The 13,750-nt window shown below is 38.7% G+C and overlaps 1 protein-coding gene across 1 annotated transcript in view; it reads right to left on the bottom strand.

Annotated features, from left to right (window-relative positions):
* Positions 1-13,750, bottom strand: part of LOC135575172 (cadherin-17-like) — an 80,412-nt gene that overhangs the window by 10,510 nt on the left and 56,152 nt on the right. The window contains exons 5-8 of the mRNA XM_065027725.1: positions 2,774-2,909; positions 2,379-2,537; positions 1,172-1,324; positions 272-471 (exon numbers count right to left, since the gene is read on the bottom strand). Of these exons, the coding sequence (XP_064883797.1) occupies positions 272-471; positions 1,172-1,324; positions 2,379-2,537; positions 2,774-2,909 (648 nt within the window). The remainder of the gene's footprint in view (positions 1-271; positions 472-1,171; positions 1,325-2,378; positions 2,538-2,773; positions 2,910-13,750) is intronic.

Below are 13,750 nucleotides of genomic sequence, written 5' to 3' on the forward strand. Positions count from 1 at the left end.
TTAGTGTTTTCTAAACAGTCTCTTTAGGTTCTTAGTGTTTTCTAAACAGTCTCTTTATGTCCTTAGTGTTTTCTAAACAGTCTCTTTAGGTTCTTAGTGTTTTCTAAACAGTCTCTTTAGGTTCTTAGTGTTTTCTAAACAGTCTCTTTATGTCCTTAGTGTTTTCTAAACTGTCTCCTTTAGGTCCTTAGTGTTTTCTAAACAGTCTCCTTAGTTAGGTACTGGGGCACCTATAGTGATTGTGTGAGTGTGATTTCCACCCCTGCCGTACCTTGCCGATGGGCATGGGGTATATCCCTTTCAACTGTTCTCTGAGGTTGATCGGTCCAGGATTGACCCACAGGTTCTCCTGCACGACAATTGTAACCCTCGCGTTACCGTTGAGAGCGTTCACCGACTCCCCGCCCATGTCCTCCACACGAACAATCAGAGTGAAGTCTGGGTCTTCCAGAGGGTTCAGCCTCCGAGACTCTACAACCACAGAGGAAGAAACAGGACCATTCACAGTCAATACACAGGCACCACCGAAGAAGACAGGCCCAAATGATTCCTTATTTCCCATATGGCACACTGTGTTTGACTGTCGCCCTGTATGTCTATGGAGGAACTGGCCAAACGTAGGGCCCTGGACAAAAGTAGTGTACTAGTAGTAGTGTACTATACGGGAATATCTGAGCATGACCTCGGGGCTCTCTGTGTGACAACACAGGGGTTAGAGGTGAGAGGTCAGGCTGCTCTGGCCAGTGGCCACAGCTGAACTCAACAACATTATGTAGAGGAGGTTCTGTTCAGCAGCCTCTCAATCACACCATTAACCTCTTAATCAGCCTTAATCACTTGAATTAATCTATCTATCCCTCGCTCTCTATCCTTCTCGCTCTCTCTATCCCTATCTCTCTCTCTTTATCCCCCCTCTCTTTATCCCCCCCCCCTCTCTCGCTCTCTCTCTCTCTCTCTCTGCCTGACATGTTTCCAAGTGTCTGCATGTGCTCTGCTCTATTTGCATCCTCTCTGAAATGCCCTCCTCTTTTTCTCTTTATCCTCCCCCTTGTGGTCTGCTATGGGCTCAATCATCTATCTATTTGGACCATCTTGGTCAGGTTTACCTGACAATAGTGATTTTATAGTTTCATCTTAAACTACAAGTAAATATAGTGAAGTACACACAGACCTGCTCTCTGCACACAGCTGTAGAAGGGGTTGAGTTCATAAGGGATGTCCCCTGTGGGGGTGCAGTAGTCATCAAACCTCTTCTTCAGAGAATCACTGAAGTCCCCTCCTCTGGAATGAATAACACTTTCTCTGGCCTTCAGCAGACGCTCTCCTGCAGGAACACACACACACACACACACACACACACACACACACACACACACACACACACACACACACACAGCTGTAATCAGTAACATAATCACGTGGTCAATCTATCAGCTATCCGAGCAGCTAACCGATCGCTGCAGCTGTACATAGTCTATTGGTAAATAGCCCACCCATTTTCACCTACCTCATTCCCATACTGTTTTTATACTGTTTTTTTAAATTTATATTTATTTATTTACTTATCTGCTCTTTTGCACACCAATATCTCTACCTGTACATGACCATCTGATCATTTATCACCCCAGTGTTAATCTGCAAAATTGTATTATTCGCCTACCTCCTCATGCCTTTTGCACACATTGTATATAGACTGCCCATTTTTTTTCTACTGTGTTATTGACTTGTTAATTGTTTACTCCATGTGTAACTCTGTGTTGTCTGTTCACACTGCTATGCTTTATCTTGGCCAGGTCGCAGTTGCAAATGAGAACTTGTTCTCAACTAGCCTACCTGGTTAAATAAAGGTGTTCTCAACTAGCCTACCTGGTTAAATAAAGGTGTTCTCAACTAGCCTACCTGGTTAAATAAAGGTGTTCTCAACTAGCCTACCTGGTTAAATAAAGGTGTTCTCAACTAGCCTACCTGGTTAAATAAAGGTGTTCTCAACTAGCCTACCTGGTTAAATAAAGGTGTTCTCAACTAGCCTACCTGGTTAAATAAAGGTGTTCTCAACTAGCCTACCTGGTTAAATAAAGGTGTTCTCAACTAGCCTACCTGGTTAAATAAAGGTGTTCTCAACTAGCCTACCTGGTTAAATAAAGGTGTTCTCAACTAGCCTACCTGGTTAAATAAAGGTGAAAGAAAAAGAAAACATAAATAAATAATCTGGAGCACGAGAGTTGAGTTGTGGTAATCCGGGCTGGTGTGAGATTAAAGGATGCAGAACTCACAGATTAGCACTCATACAGGATGAGATTAGAGACCACAACATCTGGGATGATCTATGTGTGTGCACTTTGAGGATCTCCGGGAGTGTGTGTGTGTGTGTGTGTTACCCTCGGCAGTAGTAGAAATCTCTCCTGTGTTGCTGTTGATCTCGAAGAACAGGGTGTTGTCTCTGTTGGGGATCTGGGAGACCAAGGTGTAACTAAGATGGGCGTTGGGAGACTCTGGGTCATCCAGGTCAGTAGCAAACACACGCGCAAATGGAACACCTGCAACACACACACACACATAATGAACACACACACAGACAGACAAACAGACGGATAGACAGAGTGACAGACAGAGTGACAGACAGTCAGTCAGACAGAGTGACAGACAGAGTGACAGACAGTCAGTCAGACAGAGTGACAGACAGAGTGACAGACAGTCAGTCAGACAGAGTGACAGACAGAGTGACAGACAGTCAGTCAGACAGAATGACAGACAGAGTGACAGGCAGACAGACCTGCGGGGGTACGTTCCTTGACGATGCCGATGTAGTCAGTCTGGTTGAAGGACGGGGCGTGGTTGTTGACATCCAACACGTTGATGGTGATGATGACTGGACCTTCTACTGGTTCTGAACCCACTAAGGCCTCCAGCTACAACAACAACAACAACAACAACATGAAGCTGGGATGTGTGTGTGGGTCTATACTAAATGACATTGTGTATGTGTGTGCATGCAGATACTTGTCAGATCTGTGAATCGACAGTGTGTGTATGTCTGTGTGTGTGTCCTACCAGCTCTCACAGTCTCACATCAGAATTAGACCATTGTTCCAAATGTCAAATTTGGATGTGTTTAAGGTTAAGTTTAGGTATTAAGTCAGAATTGTTAAGCTTAGGCATTAACTCCAAATTCTTAAGGTTAGACATGAACTCAGAATGGTTAAGGTAAGGGTTAAGGTTAGACATTAACTCTGAATGGTTAAGGTAAGGTTTAAGGTTAGACATTAACTCTGAATGGTTAAGGTAAGGGTTAAGGTTAGACATTAACTCTGAATGGTTAAGGTAAGGGTTAAGGCTTAATAGGGATAGGCTTAATTTTAAAAATCTGAAACAACTTTCTATTGCTGGATTTGAACATGCAACCTTTGGAATGATAATGCAATCTCTATTGCACTCCACACTGCCCTTTCCTACCTGGACAAAAGGAACACCTATATGAGAATGCTATTCACTGACTACTGCTCAGCGTTCAACACCATAGTACACTCAAAGCTCATCACTAAGCTAAGGAACCTGGGACTAAACACCTCCCTCTGCAACTGGATCCTGGACTTCCTGACGGGCCGCCCAGAGGTGGTAAGGGTAGGTAGCAACACATCTGCCACGCTGATCCTCAACACTGAAGCTCCCCAGGGGTGCGTGCTCAGTCCCCTCCTGTACTCCCTGTTAACCCATGACTGCAACTCCAACACCATCATTAAGTTTGCAGACGACACAACAGTGGTAGGCCTGATCACCGACATAGACGAGAAAGCCTATAGGGAGGAGGTCAGAGACCTGGCCGGGTGGTGCCAGAATAACAACCTATCCCTCAACGTAACCAAGACTAAGGAGATGATTATGGACCACAGGAAAAGGACCACCGAGCTCGTCCCCATTCTCATCGACGGGGCTGTAGTGGAGCAGGTTGAGAGCTTCAAATTCCTTGGTGTCCACATCAACAACAAACTAGAATGGTCCAAACACAACAAGACAGTTGTGAAGAGGGCACGACAAAGTCTATTCCCGCTCGGGAAACTAAAATGATTTGGCATGGGTCCTGAGATCCTCAAAAGGTTCTACAGCTGCAACATCGAGAGCATCCTGACCGGTTGCATCACTGCCTGGTACGGTAATTGCTCGGCCTCCGACCGCAAGGCATTACAGAGGGTAGTGTGTACGGCCCAGTACATCACTGGGGCTAAGGTGCCTGCCATCCAGGACCTCTACACCAGGCGGTGTCAGAGGAAGGCCCTAACAATTGTCAAAGACCCCAGCCACAGACTGTTCTCTCTACTATCGCATGGCAAGCAGTACCGGAGTGCCAAGTCGAGGACAAAAAGGCTTCTCAACAGTTTTTACCCCCAAGCCATAAGACTCCTGAACAGGTAACCAAAATGGTTACCCGGACTATTTGCATTGTGTGCCTCACCCAACCCCTCTTTTACTCTGCTGCTACTCTGTTTATCATATATGCATAGTCACTTTAACTATACATTCATGTACATACTACCTCAATTGGCCGACCAACCAGTGCTCCCACACATTGGCTAAGAGGAGAAGAACTGCATTGTGTCCCACCATCCACCAACCCCTCTTTTACGCTACTGCTACTCTCTGTTCATCATATATGCACAGTCACTTTAACCATACCTACATGTACATACTACCTCAATCAGCCTGACTAACAGGTGTCTGTTTATAGCCGTGCTACTGTTATTTTCAAATGTCTTTTTACTGTTGTTTTATTTCTTTACTTACCTACACACACACACAACTTTTTTTCGCACTATTGGTTAGAGCCTGTAAGTAAGCATTTCACTGTAAGGTCACCTGTTGTATTCGGCACGTGTGACAAATACATTTTGATTTGATTTGATTTGAATCGGAGGCAGATGCTTAGGCCCATCCACCATCCCCGTCCACAATGCCCAAACCTACTTGAAGGTAACAGCACTCACTGTTGCCCCTAGTGGGCAGTTTCCACCTGTCTGTCCACATCCATGACATGGATGGACATCAAATACTAACTTGTATCACATGTATGTTAACTACTATAGTGTTTGTCTGTGTATGTTAACTACTATAGTGTTTGTCTGTGTATGTTAACTACTATAGTGTGTGGTCTGTGTATGTTAATAACTACATTGTGTGGTCTGTGTATGTTAATAACTACTACATTGTGTGGTCTGTGTATGTTAACTACTATAGTGTGTGGTCTGTGTATGTTAACTACTATAGTGTGTATTCAGTATGTTAACTACATTGTGTGGTCTGTGTATGTTAACTACTACATTGTGTGGTCTGTGTATGTTAACTACTATAGTGTGTGGTCTGTGTATGTTAACTACTATAGTGTGTGGTCTGTGTATGTTAACTACTACATTGTATGTTCTGTGTATGTTAACTACTACATTGTGTGGTCTGTGTATGTTAACTACTATAGTGTGTGGTCTGTGTATGTTAACTACTACATTGTGTGGTCTGTGTATGTTAACTACTACATTGTGTGGTCTGTGTATGTTAACTACTATAGTGTGTGGTCTGTGTATGTTAACTACTACATTGTGTGGTCTGTGTATGTTAACTACTACATTGTATGTCTGTGTATGTTAACTACTACATTGTGTGGTCTGTGTATGTTAACTACTATAGTGTGTGGTCTGTGTATGTTAACTACTACATTGTGTGGTCTGTGTATGTTAATAACTACTACATTGTGTGGTCTGTGTATGTTAACTAATACATTGTATGTTCTGTGTATGTTAACTAATACATTGTGTGGTCTGTGTATGTTAATAACTACATTGTATGTTCTGTGTATGTTAACTAATACATTGTGTGGTCTGTGTATGTTAACTACTATAGTGTGTGGTCTGTGTATGTTAATAACTACATTGTGTGGTCTGTGTATGTTAATAACTACTACATTGTGTGGTCTGTGTATGTATTGTGTGGTCTGTGTATGTTAACTACTATTGTGTGGTCTGTGTATGTTAACTACTATATTGTGTGGTCTGTGTATGTTAACTACTATAGTGTGTGGTCTGTGTATGTTAACTACTATAGTGTGTGGTCTGTGTATGTTAACTACTATATATGTTAACTACTACATTGTGTGGTCTGTGTATGTTAACTACTACATTGTGTGGTCTGTGTACATTGTGTGGTCTGTGTATGTTAACTACTATAGTGTGTGGTCTGTGTATGTTAACTACTACATTGTGTGGTCTGTGTATGTTAACTACTACATTGTGTGGTCTGTGTATGTTAACTACTATAGTGTGTGGTCTGTGTATGTTAACTACTACATTGTGTGGTCTGTGTATGTTTACTACATTGTGTGGTCTGTGTATGTTAATAACTACATTGTGTGGTCTGTGTATGTTAACTACTATAGTGTGTGGTCTGTGTATGTTAACTACTACATTGTGTGGTCTGTGTATGTTAACTACTACATTGTGTGGTCTGTGTATGTTAACTACTACATTGTGTGGTCTGTGTATGTTAACTACTATAGTGTGTGGTCTGTGTATGTTAACTACTATAGTGTGTGGTCTGTGTATGTTAACTACTACATTGTGTGGTCTGTGTATGTTAACTACTACATTGTGTGGTCTGTGTATGTTAACTACTACATTGTGTGGTCTGTGTATGTTAATAACTACTACATTGTGTGGTCTGTGTATGTTAATTACTACATTGTGTGGTCTGTGTATGTTAACTACTACTACATTGTGTGGTCTGTGTATGTTAACTACTACATTGTGTGGTCTGTGTATGTTAATGTTAAACTACATTGTATCTGTGTATGTTAACTAATACATTGTGTGGTCTGTGTATGTTAACTACTATAGTGTGTGGTCTGTGTATGTTAATACTACTACATTGTGTGGTCTGTGTATGTTAATAACTACTACATTGTGTGGTCTGTGTATGTTAACTATACATTGTATGTTCTGTGTATGTGTGTGGTCTGTGTATGTTAACTACTATAGTGTGTGGTCTGTGTATGTTAACTACTACATTGTGTGGTCTGTGTATGTTAACTACTACATATGTGTGTGGTCTGTGTATGTTAACTAACTACATTGTGTGGTCTGTGTATGTTAACTACTACATTGTGTGGTCTGTGTCTGTGTTAATAACTACTACATTGTGTGGTCTGTGTATGTTAACTACTACTACATTGTGTGTGGTCTGTGTACTATAGTGTGTGGTCTGTGTATGTTAATTGTGTGGTCTGTATAGTGTGTGGTCTGTGTATGTTAACTACTATTGTGTGGTCTGTGTATGTTAACTACTACATTGTGTGGTCTGTGTATGTTAACTACTACATTGTGTGGTCTGTGTATGTTAACTAACTACATTGTGTGGTCTGTGTATGTTAACTATTGTGTGGTCTACTACTTGTGTGGTCTGTGTATGTTAACTACTACTATAGTGTGTGGTCTGTGTATGTTAACTAACTACTACATTGTGTGGTCTGTGTATGTTAACTACTACATTGTTAACTACTACATTGTGTGGTCTGTGTATGTTAACTACTACATTGTGTGGTCTGTGTATGTTAACTACTACATGTGTGTGGTCTGTGTATGTTAACTAACTATATTGTGTGGTCTGTGTATGTTAACTACTATACATTGTGTGGTCTGTGTATGTTAACTACTATAGTGTGTGGTCTGTATGTTATGTTAACTACTATATTGTGTGGTTGTGTGTGTTAACTACTATATTGTGTGGTCTGTGTATGTTAACTACTACATTGTGTGGTCTGTGTATGTTGGTCTGTGTATGTTAACTACTACATTGTGTGGTCTGTGTATGTTAACTACTACATTGTGTGGTCTGTGTATGTTAATAACTACTACATTGTGTGGTCTGTGTATGTTAACTACTATAGTGTGTGGTCTGTGTATGTAACTACATTGTGTGGTCTGTGTATGTTAATAACTACTACATTGTGTGGTCTGTGTATGTTAATAACTACTACATTGTGTGGTCTGTGTATGTTAACTACTATAGTGTGTGGTCTGTGTATGTTAACTACTATAGTGTGTGGTCTATGTATGTTAACTACTACATTGTGTGGTCTGTGTATGTTAACTACTACATTGTGTGGTCTGTGTATGTTAACTAATACATTGTGTGGTCTGTGTATGATGTTATGTTAACTACTATAGTGTGTGGTCTGTAACTACTATATGGTCTGTGTATGTTAACTACTATAGTGTGTGGTCTATGTATGTTAACTACTACATTGTGTGGTCTGTGTATGTTAACTACTACATTGTGTGGTCTGTGTATGTTAATTACTACATTGTGTGGTCTGTGTATGTTAATTACTACATTGTGTGGTCTGTGTATGTTAATAACTACATTGTATGTTCTGTGTATGTTAACTACTACATTGTATGTTCTGTGTATGTTAATAACTACTACATTGTGTGGTCTGTGTATGTTAATTACTACATTGTGTGGTCTGTGTATGTTAACTACTACATTGTATGTTCTGTGTATGTTAACTACTATAGTGTGTGGTCTGTGTATGTTAACTACTATAGTGTGTGGTCTGTGTATGTTAACTACTACATTGTGTGTATGTACATTGTGTGGTCTGTGTATGTTAACTACTATAGTGTGTGGTCTGTGTATGTTAATAACTACTACATTGTGTGGTCTGTGTATGTTAATAACTACTACATTGTGTGGTCTGTGTATGTTAACTACTACATTGTGTGGTCTGTGTATGTTAATTACTACATTGTGTGGTCTGTGTATGTTAATAACTACATTGTATGTTCTGTGTATGTTAACTACTACATTGTATGTTCTGTGTATGTTAATAACTACTACATTGTGTGGTCTGTGTATGTTAACTACTATAGTGTGTGGTCTGTGTATGTTAACTACTATAGTGTGTGGTCTGTGTATGTTAACTACTACAGTGTGTGGTCTGTGTATGTTAACTACTACATTGTGTGGTCTGTGTATGTTAACTACTACATTGTGTGGTCTGTGTATGTTAACTAATACATTGTGTGGTCTGTGTATGTTAACTACTATAGTGTGTGGTCTGTGTATGTTAACTACTATAGTGTGTGGTCTGTGTATGTTAACTACTATAGTGTGTGGTCTGTGTATGTTAACTACTACATTGTGTGGTCTGTGTATGTTAACTACTACATTGTGTGGTCTGTGTATGTTAATAACTACTACATTGTGTGGTCTGTGTATGTTAACTACTATAGTGTGTGGTCTGTGTGTGTTAACTACTATAGTGTGTGGTCTGTGTATGTTAATAACTACTACATTGTGTGGTCTGTGTATGTTAACTACTATAGTGTGTGGTCTGTGTATGTTAACTACTACATTGTGTGGTCTGTGTATGTTAACTACTACATTGTGTGGTCTGTGTATGTTAATAACTACTACATTGTGTGGTCTGTGTATGTTAACTACTATAGTGTGTGGTCTGTGTATGTTAATAACTACATTGTGTGGTCTGTGTATGTTAATAACTACTACATTGTGTGGTCTGTGTATGTTAATAACTACTACATTGTGTGGTCTGTGTATGTTAACTACTATAGTGTGTGGTCTGTGTATGTTAACTACTATAGTGTGTGGTCTGTGTATGTTAACTACTATAGTGTGTGGTCTGTGTATGTTAACTACTACATTGTGTGGTCTGTGTATGTTAACTACTACATTGTGTGGTCTGTGTATGTTAATAACTACTACATTGTGTGGTCTGTGTATGTTAATTACTACATTGTGTGGTCTGTGTATGTTAATTACTACATTGTGTGGTCTGTGTATGTTAACTACTGTATTGTGTGTATGTCTGTGTATGTTAATAACTACTACATTGTGTGGTCTGTGTATGTTAATAACTACTACATTGTGTGGTCTGTGTATGTCATTGTGTTATGTGTATGTTAACTAATACATTGTGTGGTCTGTGTATGTTAACTACTATAGTGTGTGGTCTGTGTATGTTTAACTACTACATTGTGTGGTCTGTGTATGTTTAACTACTACATTGTGTGGTCTGTGTATGTTAACTACTACATTGTGTGGTCTGTGTATGTTAACTACTACATTGTGTGGTCTGTGTATGTTAATAACTACATTGTGTGTGGTCTGTGTATGTTAATAACTACATTGTATGTTCTGTGTGGTCTGTGTATGTTAACTACTACATTGTGTGGTCTGTGTATGTTAACTACTATAGTGTGTGGTCTGTGTATGTTAACTACTATTGTGTGGTCTGTGTATGTTAACTACTATAGTGTGTGGTCTGTGTATGTTAACTACTACATTGTGTGGTCTGTGTATGTTAATAACTACTACATTGTGTGGTCTGTGTATGTTAACTAATACATTGTGTGGTCTGTGTATGTTAACTACTACATTGTGTGGTCTGTGTATGTTAACTACTATAGTGTGTGGTCTGTGTATGTTAACTACTATAGTGTGTGGTCTGTGTATGTTAACTACTATAGTGTGTGGTCTGTGTATGTTAACTACTATAGTGTGTGGTCTGTGTATGTTAACTACTACATTGTGTGGTCTGTGTATGTTAACTACTACATTGTGTGGTCTGTGTATGTTAATAACTACTACATTGTGTGGTCTGTGTATGTTAACTACTATAGTGTGTGGTCTGTGTATGTTAACTACTACATTGTGTGGTCTGTGTATGTTAATAACTACTACATTGTGTGGTCTGTGTATGTTAACTACTATAGTGTGTGGTCTGTGTATGTTAATAACTACATTGTGTGGTCTGTGTATGTTAATAACTACTACATTGTGTGGTCTGTGTATGTTAATAACTACTACATTGTGTGGTCTGTGTATGTTAACTACTATAGTGTGTGGTCTGTGTATGTTAACTACTACATTGTGTGGTCTGTGTATGTTAATTACTACATTGTATGTTCTGTGTATGTTAACTAATACATTGTGTGGTCTGTGTATGTTAACTACTATAGTGTGTGGTCTGTGTATGTTAACTACTATAGTGTGTGGTCTGTGTATGTTAACTACTATAGTGTGTCGTCTGTGTATGTTAACTACTACATTGTGTGGTCTGTGTATGTTAATAACTACTACATTGTGTGGTCTGTGTATGTTAACTACTATAGTGTGTGGTCTGTGTATGTTAACTACTATAGTGTGTGGTCTGTGTATGTTAACTACTATAGTGTGTGGTCTGTGTATGTTAACTACTACATTGTGTGGTCTGTGTATGTTAATTACTACAATGTTCTGTGTATGTTAACTAATACATTGTGTGGTCTGTGTATGTTAACTACTATAGTGTGTGGTCTGTGTATGTTAACTACTACATTGTGTGGTCTGTGTATGTTTAACTACTACATTGTGTGGTCTGTGTATGTTAATTACTACATTGTGTGGTCTGTGTATGTTAACTACTACATTTGTTCTGTGTATGTCTGTGTATGTTAATAACTACTACATTGTGTGGTCTGTGTATGTTAATTACTACATTGTGTGGTCTGTGTATGTTAACTACTACATTGTATGTTATGTGTATGTTAACTAATACATTGTGTGGTCTGTGTATGTTAACTACTATAGTGTGTGGTCTGTGTATGTTAACTACTACATTGTGTGGTCTGTGTATGTTAATAACTACTACATTGTGTGGTCTGTGTATGTTAACTAATACATTGTATGTTCTGTGTATGTTAACTAATACATTGTGTGGTCTGTGTATGTTAACTACTATAGTGTGTGGTCTGTGTATGTTAACTACTACATTGTGTGGTCTGTGTATGTTAATAACTACTACATTGTGTGGTCTGTGTATGTTAACTACTACATTGTGTGGTCTGTGTATGTTAATAACTACATTGTGTGGTCTGTGTATGTTAATTACTACATTGTGTGGTCTGTGTATGTTAACTACTACATTGTATGTTCTGTGTATGTTAACTACTACATTGTGTGGTCTGTGTATGTTTAACTACTACATTGTGTGGTCTGTGTATGTTAACTACTATAGTGTGTGGTCTGTGTATGTTAACTACTACATTGTGTGGTCTGTGTATGTTAACTACTATAGTGTGTGGTCTGTGTATGTTAACTACTATAGTGTGTGGTCTGTGTATGTTAACTACTACATTGTGTGGTCTGTGTATGTTAACTACTATAGTGTGTGGTCTGTGTATGTTAACTACTACATTGTGTGGTCTGTGTATGTTAATAACTACTACATTGTGTGGTCTGTGTATGTTAACTACTACATTGTGTGGTCTGTGTATGTTAACTACTATATTGTGTGGTCTGTGTATGTTAACTACTACTACATTGTGTGGTCTGTGTATGTTAACTACTACATTGTGTGGTCTGTGTATGTTAACTACTACAGTGTGTGGTCTGTGTATGTTAACTACTATAGTGTGTGGTCTGTGTATGTTAACTACTATAGTGTGTGGTCTGTGTATGTTAACTACTACATTGTGTGGTCTGTGTATGTTAACTACTACATTGTGTGGTCTGTGTATGTTAACTACTATAGTGTGTGGTCTGTGTATGTTAATAACTACTACATTGTGTGGTCTGTGTATGTTAACTACTATAGTGTGTGGTCTGTGTATGTTAAACTACTACATTGTGTGGTCTGTGTATGTTAACTACTACATGTGTTAATAACTACTACATTGTGTGGTCTGTGTATGTTAACTACTACATTGTGTGGTCTGTGTATGTTAACTACTACATTGTGTGGTCTGTGTATGTTAATAACTACTACATTGTGTGGTCTGTGTATGTTAATAACTACTACATTGTGTGGTCTGTGTATGTTTAACTACTATTGTGTGGTCTGTGTATGTTAACTACTACAGTGTGTGGTCTGTGTATGTTAACTACTATAGTGTGTGGTCTGTGTATGTTAACTACTACATTGTGTGGTCTGTGTATGTTAACTAATACATTGTGTGGTCTGTGTATGTTAACTAATACATTGTGTGGTCTGTGTATGTTAACTACTATAGTGTGTGGTCTGTGTATGTTAACTACTATAGTGTGTGGTCTGTGTATGTCTATAGTGTGTGGTCTGTGTATGTTAACTACTATAGTGTGTGGTCTGTGTATGTTAACTACTATAGTGTGTGGTCTGTGTATGTTAACTACTACATTGTGTGGTCTGTGTATGTTAATAACTACTACATTGTGTGGTCTGTGTATGTTAACTACTATAGTGTGTGGTCTGTGTATGTTAACTACTACATTGTGTGGTCTGTGTATGTTAATAACTACTACATTGTGTGGTCTGTGTATGTTAACTACTATAGTGTGTGGTCTGTGTATGTTAATAACTACATTGTGTGGTCTGTGTATGTTAATAACTACTACATTGTGTGGTCTGTGTATGTTAATAACTACTACATTGTGTGGTCTGTGTATGTTAACTACTACATTGTGTGGTCTGTGTATGTTAACTACTACATTGTGTGGTCTGTGTATGTTAACTACTACATTGTGTGGTCTGTGTATGTTAACTACTACATTGTGTGGTCTGTGTATGTTAATTACTACATTGTGTGGTCTGTGTATGTTAATAACTACATTGTATGTTCTGTGTATGTTAATAACTACTACATTGTGTGGTCTGTGTATGTTAATTACTACATTGTGTGGTCTGTGTATGTTAACTACTACATTGTATGTTATGTGTATGTTAACTAATACA

The sequence above is a fragment of the Oncorhynchus nerka genome, linkage group LG14 (genome assembly GCF_034236695.1).
Source record: "Oncorhynchus nerka isolate Pitt River linkage group LG14, Oner_Uvic_2.0, whole genome shotgun sequence".
Taxonomy (NCBI): Eukaryota; Metazoa; Chordata; class Actinopteri; order Salmoniformes; family Salmonidae; genus Oncorhynchus; species Oncorhynchus nerka.